The sequence below is a fragment of the Tamandua tetradactyla genome, chromosome 5 (assembly GCF_023851605.1).
Source record: "Tamandua tetradactyla isolate mTamTet1 chromosome 5, mTamTet1.pri, whole genome shotgun sequence".
Taxonomy (NCBI): Eukaryota; Metazoa; Chordata; class Mammalia; order Pilosa; family Myrmecophagidae; genus Tamandua; species Tamandua tetradactyla.
In genome coordinates, this window is record NC_135331.1 from 9,185,504 (window position 1) to 9,201,295 (window position 15,792).

The following is a 15,792-nucleotide window of genomic DNA, read 5'->3' on the forward strand; positions in this document are numbered from 1 at the left end:
GCAGCGTTATTTACAATTGCAAAGAGATGGAAACAGCCAAAATGCCCATCAACAGAAGAATGGCTAAACAAACTGTGGTATATACACACGATGGAATATTATGCAGCTTTAAGACAAGATAAACTTATGAAGCATGTAATAACATGGATGGACCTAGAGAATATTATGCTGAGTGAATCCAGCCAAAAACTAAAGGACAAATACTGTATGGTCCCACTGATGTGAATGGACATTTGAGAATAAACTTGAAATACGTCATTGGTAACAGAGTCCAGCAGGAGTTAGAAACAGGGTAAGATAATGAGTAATTGAAGCTGAAGGGATACAGACTGTGCAACAGGACTAGATACAAAAACTCAAAAATGGACAGCACAATAATACCTAATTGTAAAGTAATCATGTTAAAACACTGAATGAAGCTGCATCTGAGGTATAGGGTTTTTTTTTTTTTTTTTACTATTATTACTACTTTTATTTCTTTTCTCTATATTAACATTTTATATCTTTTTCTGTTGTGTTGCTAGTTCCTCTAAACTGATGCAAATGTACTAAGAAACGATGATCATGCATCTATGTGATGATGTCAAGAATTACTGAGTGCATATGTAGAATGGTATGATTTCTAAATGTTGTGTTAATTTCTTTTTTTTTCTTTCCGTTAATAAAAAAAAATAAAATAAATCTTAGAAAAAAACACATAGTCCATTACAGTTTCTACTTTGTATAGCTTATGGAGCACACATGATATACTTTGAAAAAACTGCTATCTTTGGAGCCTATTATTTGTTAAGGTAATCCTTGCAACTACCTGTTCGGACATGTGGCAATGAGCAGGTGATAGGATGGTAAATTTTTCAGTTTGGGGACATCTATGCAACATGGAAACTGTTCAAAGGAACTGTGAATCTAACAAAATACCAGTGTGAAGAAGACCTAAGTAAGAAATACCACCAAAGGGTATTTCATGGAACAAGGCAAGAGCATCCACTTTCACTACTTCTAGAGTTACTAGCCAGACTAATAAGGTGAGAAAAATAAATAAAAAGCATAAAGATTGGGAAAAGAAAACCATCTTCATTCACAATGGACTTGACTGTCTATGTAGAAAATCTTAAGGAATCTATTAGAATTCATTAAAGTTGTCTACAAACAACTTACAAACATGATTTCTGTTTCTATACATCATCAACAAACACTTAGAAAATTAAAACACTATTATCATGGCATAAATAAATAAAATATTAGGAACAAATTTAACAATGATGTGCAATTCTCTACAATGAAATCTACACAAAGTGGTTACGAGAAATGAAAGAAGACCCAAAAAACTAGACATTCTTTGTTCATGGATATCGATTCTCCCCAAAATGATCTACAGATTCAATGAAATCACAATTACACCAGAAGGCATTTTTGTAAAAATGGACAAACTGATTCTAAACATATTTTGAAGAAGAACAAAGTTGGAGGGCTATGTGACTTTAAGATTCTCTCTAGAATTACAGTAACCAACATAGTATGGCATTGGTGTAAGGATAGAGAAACAAATCAGTGGAAGTGACCAGAGAATACAGAAATAGACCTAGGTACACATGGTCAACTAATTTTTCACAAAGGTGCCAAACACAATTCAAAGGAGAAAGGATAGCCTTTTCAACAAATGATGCTGGAAAAACTAGTTATCAGAATGGGAAAAAAATGAACGTCAGTCCTTACTTCAAACCATACCCAAAAATTAATTAGAAATAAATTAAAGATCGAAACAAAACTATGAATTAGGTAAAAATTTCTTAGGATATCAAAAGCACTATTGAAAAAACAACAACCTGACAAATTGGACTTCATCAAAATTAGAAATTTCGGCTTTTTAAAAGACAGTTTACTGTGGCACTGGCATAAAAACAGACAAATAGTACAATGGAATACAACTGAGAACTCAGAAATAATCTTACAAATTTAGGCAAACTGATTTTTTATGAAGATGCCAAGTCTACTTGAAGGAGAGATAACAAACATTCTCTTCAACAAATGAGGTACAGGAGGCCCATGCACCAAAAAAAAAAAACCAAAAAACAAACAAACAAACAAAAAACCCACAGAAAAAAAAATGATACTGGGGAACTAGATATCCACATGCAAAAGAATGAAACTGGGCCCCTATCTCTCATCATATACAGAAAATGAACTCAAAATGGATCAATAACTTAAATATAATAGTTAAAACCATAAAACTCTTAGAAGAAACACAAGGGAAAATCTTTACCATCTTGTTCGAGTCGATAGATTCTTAGACATGAATGACACCAAAAGCATGAACACAAAAAGAAAAAATAAATTGGACTTTATCAAAATTTAAAATTCAAAGGCTATTACCAAGAAAGTAAAGAGACAGCTAACAGACGGGGAAAAAATGTTTGGAAACCATGGATCTAATAATGGTCTAACATCCATAATACATAAAGCACTCCTACAATTCAACAAGCAAAAGACATAACCTGATATAAAAAAAACAACAACAACTTTAAGTCTGGTTTAAAACATTAAAAAAAAGAATTAAAAAAGAAAAATAGCCCAATTAAAAAATGGGCAAAGTCACCATAGCTGGGGGCAGGCTTCTCTGGCTCACTAACTCTCCTGCTCTGGAGGATTCAGGCATGGATTGACAAGGTACCTCTGGGGAAACCATGATCAGGTGGCAAGAGTCACTGCCACATATAACAAGAGACACTTGCTGCAACATCATGGGAGGACATGAAGAAGGGGTCCTTTGAGGGTTCAGGCCAAAGCCTACCCAAGGATGAATAGCTTGAAGCTAATAGGCTGGCCTTTAAAAATAATGCACCCCAGAATTGTGAGAAAGGGGGAAAATTCAACTTCCCCATTTGGAGAATTCCTGATATTCTCACAAGCATTAGGGGCAACCAAATCAATAGGCTGAGCCCTCAATCTTGGGGTTTGTTCATATGAAACTTATCCCCGCAAAGGATAGGCTAAGCCTACTTAAAATTAGGCCTATGAGTCACCCCCAGAGAACCTCTTTTGTTGCTCAGATGTGGCCTATCTCTCTCAGCCCACACGGCAAGCAAACTCACTGCCCTCCCCCTCTCTACGTGGGACATGACTCCCAGATTGTAAACCTCCCTGGCAAAGTGGGACAGACATCCTAGTATGAGCTGGGACTCAGCATCAAGGGATTGAGAAAACCTTCTCGACCGACAAGAGGAAGAGAGAAATGAGACAAAATAAAGTGTCAGTGACTGAGAGATTTCAGAGTCGAGAAGTCATCCTGAAGGTTATTTTTACGTATTATATAGATATCCCCATTTTAGTTAAAGGTGTATTAGAGAGGCTAGAGGGAAGTGCCTGAAAGTGTTGAGCTGTGTTCCAGTAGCCATGCTTCTTGAAGATTGACTGTATAATGATTATTGCTTTTGCAATGTGACCGTGTGATTGTGAAAACCTTGTGTCTGATGCTCCTTTTACCTACAGTATAGACAGATGAGTAAAAAAAAAGGGATTAAAAATAAATAAAGAGGGCGGGCCGCGGTGGCTCAGCGGGCAAAGTGCTTGCCTGCCATGCCGGAGGACCTCGGTTCGATTCCCGGCCCCAGCCCATGTAAAAAACAAACAAACAAACAAAATACAATAAAACAAGAAAATGTTTAAAGATGTTTCCCTTTCTTCCTCCCTTCCTTCCTTCCATCCTTCCTTCCTTCTCTCTGTCTTTCCTTCCCTTCCTCCCTCTCTCTTTAAAAAAAAAAATAAATAAATAAATAAATAAATAAAGAATAGGGAGAACAAATGTTAAAATAAACTGAGCAGACTGCAATACTAGTGATCAATGAAATGGAGTGGTAAGAGGTATAGAAAAAAAATAGGGGGAACAAAGGTTAAAATATACTGGGTAGTTGGAGATACTAGTGGTCAATAAGAGGGAGAGGTAAGGAGTGTATGGTATGCATGAGTTTTTTCTTTTTTTCTTTTTATTTCTTTTTCTGGAGTGATGCAAATGTTCTAAGAAATGATCATGGTGATGAATATATACAACTATGTGATGATATTGTGAACTACTGATTGTACACCAAGTATGGAATGTTCATATGTTAAGAATGTTCATGTTTGTATGTTGCTCTGTTGTGTCAATAAAAAAAAAAGATGCACCCCAGACAAAACAAAAAAAGAACAAAAAGAAAAAAGAGTACCTAAATGAAGATATGAATGGATTCATGAAATACCTAAGACAGAACTCACACATGGCTCACAATGAGGAAATGATAGCAACAGACTGCCAGGATGTACGAACAGAAATTGTAATTGCTTTTAAAAAAGACAGTAGATGGGAAGGAAGAAGATTAAAAAGACAAGCAGCAAAGAAAAATGCAATGGCATTGTAGAAAACCTGGCCGTGGGATTGCAGATTGCCCAGCTGCCCTCGAGAATCAAGATATGGGAACTGGAATATGATACCGGTGTGGTTCCACAGAGCATGAAATAACCAAGTGCGAGGCTAAAGTAGAGCCAGCTCCTGGTGACTTTCCTTTTTTTTAAAAAAAAAAAATTTTTTTAAATTAATTTTTAAATTGAAAAGTTATAAGAAACACAAACATTCTTAATATATGATCATTCTGTTCTACATATATAATCAGTAATTCACAATATCATCACATAGTTGTATATTCATCATCATGATCATTTTTTAGAACATTTGCATCCATTCACAAAAAGAAATAAAAAGACAGCAGAAAAATAAAAAGAAAACAGTACAAAAAAATTATACATACCATACCCCTTACCCCTCCCTTTCATTGATCACTAGCATTTCAAACTAAATTTATTTTAACATTTGTTCCCCCTATTATTTATTTTTGTTCTATATGTTCTACTTGTCTGTTGACAAGGTAGATAAAAGGAGCATCAGACACAAGGTTTTCAAAATCACACAGTCACATTGTAAAAGCTGTATCATTATTCAATCATCAAGAAACATGGCTATTGGAACACAGCTCTACATTTTCAGGCGTTCCCTCCAGCCTCTCCATTACATCTTGGATAACAAGGTGATATCTACTTAATGCGTAAGAATAACCTCCAGGATAACCTCTCGACTCTGTTTGGAATCTCTCAGCCACTGACACTTTACTCTTCCCCCTTTTGGTCGAGAAGGTTTTCTCAATCCCTTGATGCTGGGTCTCAGCTCATTCTAGGGTTCTTCTGAATCCCTTGATGCTGAGTCTCAGCTCATTCTAGGATTTCTGTCCCACGTTGCCAGGAAGGTCCACACCCCTGGGAGGCATGTCCCACGTAGACAAGGGGAAGGTGGTGAGTTTGCTTGTTGTGTTGGCTGGTGAGAGAGGCCACATCTGAGCAACAAAAGAGGTTCTCTTGGAGGCAACTCTTAGGTCTAATTTTAAGTAGGCTTGACTTATCCTTTGTGGAGTTAAGTTTCATATGAACAAACCCTAAGACTGGGGACTCAGCCTATAGCTTTGGTTGTCCACACTGCTTGTGAGAATATCAAGAATTCAACTTGGGGAGGTTGAATTTTCCCCTGTTCTCACCATTCCCCAAAGGGGACTTTGCAAATGCTTTTCCACTCACTGACTGCATTTCTTTGAAGTTCTAATTTAGGCAAAACTAATATCTAGTAATAGGAGTAAGATCAGTAGTTTCCTGGGATAGGAGGTAAGAAATGATTCACTCAAAAAAAGGCAAGAGGGAGCTTTCTGGGGTGACGGAAATGTCCTGTATCATGATTGGGAAGTCGCTTCTATGGGTATACACACATTTGGCCAGAGATACATAAAAGTTTAATTCAATGGCGTTCAAATATCTTTATCCATGCATATAGCTCCCCCAAGTAGTGCACCTGAATCTTAAACCTAACATAGCAGATCCACATAGGTTAGGAAGCTGGAGTCCACATAAGCATCCTGATTCCAAGTCCAATGTTCTTTTCACTATTGGATGCTATAAAAATCTACAAAACAACACATATCATTGCTAATGAAATGTTTCTGTACTTAGTAAAAGCAGTTAAAATTAACATGTAAATTAAAAATTGAAAATTAAAAATAATTTAAAAATTTTTTAAAAATTAACATGTAAAATATATCTGAAGGAAGAATAATTAGTATTTTTCAATTCCTAATAAAATAATGGATCTAAACAACAATCACCAAGGAATACTAAAATCATCAGGTGAACTTTAAGGGAAGTTTATAACATGAAAGCTCCGGGTGACAATCACACGAACATACTGATCAAGCGTAATATCTAAAAGTGGGACAATCAGTTATGATTGAATGTTGGAATAGGAAGAAGAAAACGTCACCAATGAAGCAGTCACGCTAAAACAAAATAAAGCTCTAAAAACCCCCCAAACCCCAAACTGATCCTGGGTCTAATCGAGTCCCTAGATTTAAATACCAGTTTACTGGCGGGCCATGATGGCACAGTGGCAGAGTTCTCGCCTGCCATGCCGGAGACCCAGGTTCACTTCCCGGTGCCCGCCCATAAAAAAAAAAAAATTCCAGTTTACAGGAACTATGGGGGATAAAGACGTGTTAAATGACATAACGAGGACAGAGTCAGGAAAATTTAGAATATGGGAAATTCTACAGGACATATGGCCCAGTGTTTCTTCCACAAACAGCACTAAAAAATGGGGGGAAATTAGGGGTTAAAAGAGACTCTGAGACACATCCAAATGCATGCAAAAGTATGGACCTTACATGAGTCCATGCTTTTGAATAGACTATAAAAAGACATTCTGAGATAGTTAGGGAAAAGGTAACATCAGATTATATTATTGTTAGTTTTGATGGGTATGATAATGTTATTATGGTTGTTTAAAAAAGTCTTTATATGTTAGAGATACATACTGAAATACTGATGACCTGATATGATGCCTGGGATTTGTTTTAAAATACATCAGAAAAAAAAAGCATGTGGGCGACATAAAACAAAAATAGCAAAAAGCTGACAGCTGTTGAAGATGGATGACTGCGTATTCTTTCTACTTTTGTGTGTGTGAAATCTGTAATAAAATGTTTTTTTTAAATCCCCAAAATTTATATTCGTGTGCTCCTCTGGTAGTCAGAAAGAGAAGTTTGTATGCAGTAACAGTTGAGTCTGACTTTTCCCTCCTCCTTAAAACAAGCATGCCATCCCACTCACTCAGAGACATAAAGAAACTTTCATTCTAACACACAGAAAGGGTTGCCCAAACAGTGATATCTGCATGCTAGTACTAAACGGAGTTTTAAGACACTACAAAGTTAGTCAGAAGAAAAATAAACACATACATTTCTGGCACTGCTGCTGACAATCTCAGAGCTAATGGGGAGCACCGTACTCAGTTCCAGGTCAGTAACCATCTGACGAGATTCTGCCAGCAGACGCTGAAGTTTACTTGTGGGGGAAAAATCATCCTAGGAAGATAGAACAATTTAGGCAACCATGAAATCAGAAGCATTTAAAAATGTTTACAGTTAAAACAATGTTACAAACACAAACGTCAACTTCCTGTTATCATTTATTTGACTTTAGGCATTACAAAGCAAAGTAGTACAACAAATACTATAATAACTAAGTTTCTTTTATTTCTTAGACACTACCTAGCTAAATAATTTGATTTAAACAGAAGTTACTAATTAAGTAACATCTACATGATGAAACACTCCTTGGTTTTGTTTAGCTCTCCCACATCAACTTTTTAAGGATATAAGTAACATGTCAAAACACCTGCAAAATGGAACTTTTCTTCAAAACTAAAGATTTTTAAAAATATGTAGTTATGTGCTTTAACACGTTCTCATTTAATTTTCAACTTTGTAATCAGGATTTTTAGCATGAAAATGAGTTGCCGACTCCTCTCAAAAGGATTCAGGCTAATATTTCTTAACTTTTTAACTATTCGTGAATTTATCACTACTGGTCTGGCACCTAAAAGATGTTTCAGAAATATTTGTTAAGTGAAAGAATGTATCTATGTTTCAAACAGCATAGGCAAGCAATGTCATATACTGCCTGAGAAAAATAGGGGCAAAAACTGAAAAAGGGTCTCCAAGAGCTAAAGAAGGTAACAGCTAATATTTCCCCTCATATTCAAAGCTTAAAAGAAAAATAGCTTTGTTAACATACAGTAAGCTAACAGTACAATTTGATGAGTTCTGAAATATGTATATACCCGTGAAACCATCACCACAATCAAGACAGTGGACATTCCCCTCTCCCCCAGAAGTTTCCTCATGCCCCTTTTAATTTCTCCCTCTGCTCCTTCCTGCCCCTCCCCTACTCTGACCACCAGTGATCTGCATTCTGTCACCAGAGATTAGTTTGTACTTTCTAGAATTTTATATAAACAGATTCATACAATATGTAATCTTGTCTGACTGGCTTCTTTCACTTAGCACAATTATTTTGAGATTCAACTATGCTGAGTACATGAAAAATTCATTCCTTTTTATTGCCGAGAAGTATTCTATTGTATGGATATGCCACAGTGTGCTTATCCATTCACCTGTTGATGGACATTTGGGTTGTTTCCAGGCTTTTGGCTACTACATATAAAGCTGCTTGAACATTTGTGTACAAGTCTTGGTATGGACATATGTTTTCATTTCTCTTGGGTAACTACCTAGAAGTGGAATGGCTGGATCATAAAGTAAGTGTGTATTTAACTTTTTAATAAACTGCCAAAATGTTTTCCAAACTGCACACTTTGGTGCACCCTCATCAGTGTAAGAGTTTCAGTTGCTCCAGATTCTCATCAACACTTGATATGAACAGTGTGTTTAGTTTTAGACATTCTAATAGGTATGAAGTAGTATTTCATAGTGGTTTTAATCTGCATTCCTCCATGCAATGACTAATGATGTTGAGCATCTTTCCATGTGCTAATCTGTCACATATTTGTAGCTTTGTTTTCTACAGATAAAACAGTTCTAGTTGTCGCAATACAATGAGACAATATTCTTTGGGTACAGCTGGTATTTACCTCCTTCCATTACTCTGCCAGCTTTAATTCATCTCTGAGAACCAACACTTATCAAAAATATGCCATCTGTGGCTCTTTGGAGGTTGTGGTGTTGCCAAGGTTTGTGTGTATGTGTGGGTAGGAAGGGGCAGCTGGGCACAGGTAATAGTTGGGCAATATTTTCTTGTATATATTTCTGTGTTAAGTTTTTTTTACAATGAGAATCAAACTGCCAAAAAGAATGTAATTATTTTATAAGGAAAAAAGGAGGATTCCTTGACCAGAATCTTCAAGTCCTCTAACTATAAAACTGAGAATGGCCAAAATTAAGCAAGCTAATAATTAGGCTAAAGAAGAATTAAGAGCATACTGCTAAGAAGTCTTGCTTGAATAAGCTGGGTATTTCTAAGCTAAATACAAACCTTTCCACTGGGCAAGGCTGCATCTTTGTTGACTAATAAAATCTTAGGCGAATTCTTTTTATCAGAAGAGAAATCTATCTCTATGAAATTCTCATCCCCTCTTAAGGTAGATTTTGAAGAACTCAAACAAATGGAATGCTGGGTGGCAACTGGCTCACTATTGATAATAAAACCAAACAGAAACAGACATCTTAAACGTATAGCATCTGCATTCTTATATGTAAAAGTATCTTAGCATAGAAACATTTCTTTTTATAAGGAAGCTCAAATTAAATTTAAGTAAAATATTATAAATAATGCACACCCTTTGTAAATAACAGTTAAAATTCTTGGTTAAGTGTAACTATAGAATAGGGAATTTTACCCCCCCTGCCACCTATCCAAAAAAAAAAACAAACAACAAAGTTCAAGGCATAGCACCATCCAAAAGGGAGGAGAAAATTAACATTGTATAGGGTTAATTTTGACAGAAAATTTTAGGTTTCTGGTTTGTGATACAGATTTTTGTTCATGTTTTTAAAAAGTCCTTTTGTGAAAGGTAAAAGGCATTGTTGCAGCTAATTAATTCTAAGTACTCAGTATTTGGAGTCAAACACCCACAGCTCATCTTCTAGGCATGTTATGAAAAGTCTTGGGCTCAAAGGAGAGTTGAAGAGCAAAAGCTGCTCTGGAACAGACCAACGCACTGTACCCTGGTCCTCTCACATGACCCACAACCAGGTGGCCGCCCAGGGGTTCTTCCTCCATAAGAGAAACATTCACAAATGTGAACATTTTGTCAGATAATAAAGTAAGCATACAAGTTCTTATAATCTAAGGAAAAACAGGAAAACACAATTATCTTTTCAACTTAATCACGTCTTTGTCATGTGATGCCTTGGCATGTGCCTCTGCTGGCAGAACAAGCAGCCAATTCAACTATTTCAAGTCAGAGGAGTGAAAAGGGCCTTGAAACAAAGCTCTGAAGTTAAATTTGAATTTCATGCCTACATTAAATTTAACATACGTCCACTATTCTCTTAAAACTTTCTGACTCAAGCTTTTCCCTTACTATAAGAATGTTTAGTAGTAAAAAACATACTACTGACGGATCTTTAAAATTAAATATGCATTGATCGCATTTAGTGTGACTTTTTTTAATTTTGCAACTGACAGAATAAATATGTGTATGATTTTAAATGACACAAACTTCTAAAAGGGCCAAAGAATAATCCAAATAATGCAAAAATCCAAAGAAATTTTAATCATAAAGTCCTATGAAAGTCAATGCAATGATTCAAACAAAAATTTCAATATAGAAACTACATCCTTTTTCTATTTTAAGATTGAAGAGCTATGCTTTATTTAAAAATAGCAGACATCATTATAGCTCCACTCAACCACAAGATTCAGCAATTCTAACAATAAGATAAGCCTGATCAATGTAGCATATGCTAATAACTAATCCATTTGCTTCTCAAAACAAAAAACCACTAACTTCTACCAGCTTGTTAAATACAAACATTCTTTCTCTTGCATGATTAAAAAAAGTAAGAAAGTTCAGGAAATGTAAAGTACAAAATAAATATGAACTGAACACAAAGGCAGAAGCAGTAAGTTAAATACGTAAAAGTGCCGAGTGACCCTGGATAAGGGCAAAGAGAAATTGTTAAATCGGATCCAGGCAATTCAATCTGAACCTGAATGTGCCAGCCTGTCAATTCCAAGCAGATCTTGGGTGAGGAATGCTCCAAGGCAGCATTCCATTCTGAACAGTGCAGTGTGCCCCACCCATTTGCTTTTTAATACAACCTATTTGTCAAAACTCACCTAACAACTGCTTTCGTCTTTAAACAAAACCTTTGCTTCATAAGCTGTCCTAAGTATAAACTTTTCTCAGAATTTAATACAAGTCTGGTACAAAAAAAGACTCAACAGTTCATCTTATGCTACAAAGAATAAACTGTTTATCTTAAATAAGAACCTAATTCTGTTTTCAAGTCCTGCTTTCAGTTCACAATAGGCATGATGTGGCTACTGCAGCCCTTCAAGTTTCTACGTATCGTGTGTATGCTCCCCAGGGTGTATACAAACATGAAACATCACTTACCTTGTCGAGGAGTTAGATTTTGTTCCACTGATGTTTTCTGAACAAGTGCACACAGATTTGTGGCGAACAATTCTTTCCACCTTAGGAGGCTTGAAAATACTCATCCACTCTGTATCGGACAGGTGGCCTGGGGCTTCAATTATGAAGTTACTAGGGTGGCAGCACTTAGCCTCACAAATGTCACTGTCACCCAGACAGGCTTCATTTTTCTGGCAACAAGAGACTTCAGATTTTCCCATCAGATCTTGACATGCAGCATCTGAGTTTTTTGGTTGTTTTAAATCAGAACAATTGGTCAAGCCCAGGTAAACACTGAAATCATGCCACTGCTTTTCATCAGATAAAGATGCTTCAGATAGTTGTTTCTTTCCATTTTGAATCCCAATTTCATTACCTTTTGGTGATTTTGCATGGATCTTGCACAACATACTTTTGTTTTCAGGTTCAATCTGAATTTTCCCTTCCAGAGGCCAGGACTTTTGCTTCTCCACTGAGTCTTTGGTAAACAGACATGATATAGCAGTTATACTTTTTTCCCCAAATGAAGGATTAACCTGTGATTTCTTCTCTTCGCATATATCACAAGAGTTCCTGTCTGACTTATTTTGGTGAACCAACATGGTCTCGAATTTTTGGTCTCTAACCAGTAACTTCTGATTTTTCTCTCTTTTAACATCAACTTGTGGGTGGTTATTTTCAAGGTCTGATAAACACAGGTCTCTGCTATGATGGCATTATAAAAAAAGAAGTTATAAGATATATTTGATACTATAATTCTAAATATTTCACTCAAACCTCATTAGTAGAGCTAAATCTTAACAAGACTCCCTTGTCTGAAATGAAACATAAAGTAGAATATTTATTCTTTCTTCAAAACCCATAATTCTAGCCCTGCTTCTTCCAGGAAGCCTTTCTAACCACAGAGCCCACATTCACTTCCCCTTCCCATCCTTAATTCCTATGGTTCTTATTACCTATATCACGTAGCCATTATCTAACTGTATACATCGTCTAATTAATTGTACAGATTTCCTATTACAACTACTTTGTTCACTGTTTCATGCATATTTCCTGTCTTCTCAATGGACTCTTCAGTTTCTTATGGGCAGAGGCCATTTTTAAGTACTCCTGGTAACTTCCACAGCCTTTAACGTATGTTAAGTGCTCATTGATCTGACATTTCCTTTCTTAATTCTATTAGTTTTACTGCAAATAAGAGGTGAAACCAGGATAAAAGAAGAGGAAGATTCAAGGTACTTGAGGGTAGGTCATAGTGGCTCAGCAGGCAGAGTTCTTGCCTGCCATGCCGGAGACCCAGGTTTGATTCCCGGTGCCTGCCCATGCCAAAAAACAAACAAAAAAAAAACAGGGTACTTGAAAAACTGCAAAGTAATAAGTGTTTACCACACAGCATTTATTAGAATCCCATCTACAAAATCTGCTGGATAACTGTTATAACTATATATTGAAATCTGAACTACAATAGAAATAAAACATGTAGAAAATAAAAATGAAATAAAGAATGCTAACTAAATGGGTGAGCGACCGTGGCTCAGCAGGCAGAGTTCTTGCCTGCCATGCCAGAGACCCAGGTTCGATTCCCGGTGCCTGCCCATGCAAAAAAAAAAAAAAAAAAAAGAATGCTAAATAAATGTGATAAACCTTTTATAAAAATCATCCTTTAAAGTTTTCATGTCACATATATTCAGTATTCTGATATGTAGGAAAACTCAACTGCCTCCTTCTATAACAGCAGAAGACTTTTATGTTTTTAAAGAAGAACCTCAACTCATCTAGCCCACATATCGCCAAGTGGCTATGAAGTGCAAACAGGATAAAAACCTAATCTATCAGAACTTTCACCTGCAAAGCCTCTTTGCCTCCAAGCCTGAATTGGCTTGGTGTCTGCTGGCAGTGGCAGCAGCTATGATGCAGAGCATCAGAAGAAAGCATAAAAGAAAAAAGAAAGAAGAAAAGTACAGCAAGTACGGCAGAGTACAGTTTAATGTCCATTTGCACTGCCTGCAGTTATAATTGCTTTTTACACTCCCTTCCATTAACTATTAACTACCATTATTCTCAACTCCATTCTCCCAGGGAAAGCAGCTGCCTCCAAACTAGTCCAGTCTTTGCAGCTACACGTAGTTGTAGGGGACCTTCCCTAACCCCTCTTACTTTTCATGACTCTGAGTCATTTCTGCTTGGAAAAGTAGAGTAAATTTATTTTACTGTGGCACAGTTATGTGCCTGTTAAATTAAACCACACTTCATATTTTAATTTTATAGAAACCAATCTAATTCAAATATATTGCCTGTCATAGAGAAGAGAAGGCGTCACCTTTTATTAACAAGGAAAACAGGAAAATCAAGCTAAGAGCAGTGATTGCCCTCAGCCAGAAATGGTATCCCTCATCCTTTGAACTCTGGTTGCAGTTATTTATACCATTCTTTGGCTTTATTTCTTACAGCTAAGGACTATGTTTTATTAATCTTTATATTCCCCATTTCTAGCCTAGTACCTAGAACATGGTGAGTATAAAATAAACATTTGCTGAGCAAATGAATTTATTATCTCTGTAGTTTCTACTCTAATTCAAGGCCTTTTACCCAACAGATAACACTAATATATTTACTTATATCAAGTGACTAAATTAGGATGATGCCTCGAGTTCCAAAAAGATCAGGTCTTATTACAACCTAGGATTATAATGATATTATTAGTTTACATGTATCTATTCCCTACTAGATGGGGAACAGTAACAGGTACTGGCTCATAATAAGTACTCAATTTTAATATTGACTGAATAATGGAGCAAAATACAAGATCATGTAAATAGTATCTTATTAAGATTACCTGGATTCCAGAGCCTTTGACTCCTCCATCTTTGAGTCATATATTTGTATTAATTCCTGAGAATTTTCCACATTGAAATGAAGAAACTGAAGATCACTCTGTTGTTTTACATAAATCTGAGCACAGATATTGATAAATCAATGTAAAATGTAACAGCAAAACTACATTGAGCACTTTTTAAAAAATATTTTTATTGATATACCTTCATGTACCAATCAATCTACCCAAAGTATATAATAAATGGCTCACAAAATCATCACAAAGTTGTGTATTCATTACCATGATCATTTTTAGAACATTCACATCACTCCAGAAACAAAGAAAACCCCCATAACATCCCATGCCCCATACCCTTCCCTGTCACTGACCACTAGCATTGCACTCTATCAATTTTTTTATTCCTTATCCCCACCCCCTATTATTTATTCATTTTTTTTGTCCTTATTTTTTTACTCATCTGTCCATACCCTGGATAAAGGAAGTGTCAGCCACAAGGTTTTCACAACCACATGGTCATACTGTAAAAGCTATATATATAGTTATACAATTGTCTTTGAGAATCAAGGCTACTTTTAGAATACAGCTCAACAGTTTCAGGTATTTCCTTCTAGTTATTCAAATACACTAAAAACTAAAAAGAGATATCTATATAATGTATAAGAATAACTTTCAGAAAAACCTCTCGACTCTTTTTGGAATCTCTCAGCCACTGAAAACTTTTTTGTCTCACTTCTCTTTTCCCTCTTTTAGACAAGAAGGATTTCTCCGTCCCATGGCACGAGGTTCCAGATCATCCGCAGGAGTCACGTCTCATGTTGCCAGGGAGATTTATACCCCTGGGAGTCATGTCCCACATTGAGGGGAGGACAGTGAGTTTACCTGAAGAGTTGGTTTAGAGAGAGGCCACATCTGAGCAATAAAAGAGGTTCTCTGGGGGTGACTCAGGCATAATTATAAGTAGACTTAGCTTCTTCTTCTTTCCAGGAGTAAGTTTCATAGGGATCAGACCCACGACTGAGGACTCGACTTATTAAATTGGTTGTCCCCAGTGCTTGTGAGAATACCAGGGGTTCCCCAGATGGGGAAGTTTAATATTTCCTCCTTTCTCCTTAGTCCCTCAAGGGGGCTTTGAAAATACTTTTTTATTCTCTTCCTAAATTACTCTGGGATGTACTGGGACATCACACCAACCTTTACAAACCAAGAAGATCTTACTCCATATTAAAGATTCCATGTAATTATGGTGTTCGAATAAACTGACCATACAAGTTAAATAAGATAATTCACTACCGAAAATATAAATGTTGCACCAAATGAACATCTCTTCTTTGGTCTCACAAAGAAGTTGAAGTTTTAAAATATAGATCATATCATCCTTTACCCTGCATTCTGATTTGCCTTAGTCCTATCCACATCAGCTTCATTCATATCTCCAGTTGAAATCTGATCA

At 36.2% G+C, this 15,792-nt stretch overlaps 1 protein-coding gene across 5 annotated transcripts in view; it reads right to left on the reverse strand.

Annotated features, from left to right (window-relative positions):
* Window positions 1-15,792, reverse strand: part of CCDC62 (coiled-coil domain containing 62) — a 40,586-nt gene that overhangs the window by 8,369 nt on the left and 16,425 nt on the right. For 2 of the 5 annotated variants that reach the window (XM_077159707.1, XM_077159705.1), the window contains exons 8-11: window positions 14,343-14,458; window positions 11,489-12,211; window positions 9,400-9,556; window positions 7,305-7,430 (exon numbers count right to left, since the gene is read on the reverse strand). In XM_077159707.1, the coding sequence (XP_077015822.1) occupies window positions 7,305-7,430; window positions 9,400-9,556; window positions 11,489-12,211; window positions 14,343-14,458 (1,122 nt within the window). Of the gene's footprint in view, window positions 1-7,304; window positions 7,431-9,399; window positions 9,557-11,488; window positions 12,212-14,342; window positions 14,459-15,792 lie in introns of those variants that run through there. The other 3 variants (XM_077159706.1, XR_013175532.1, XM_077159708.1) reach the window with 3 other exon arrangements.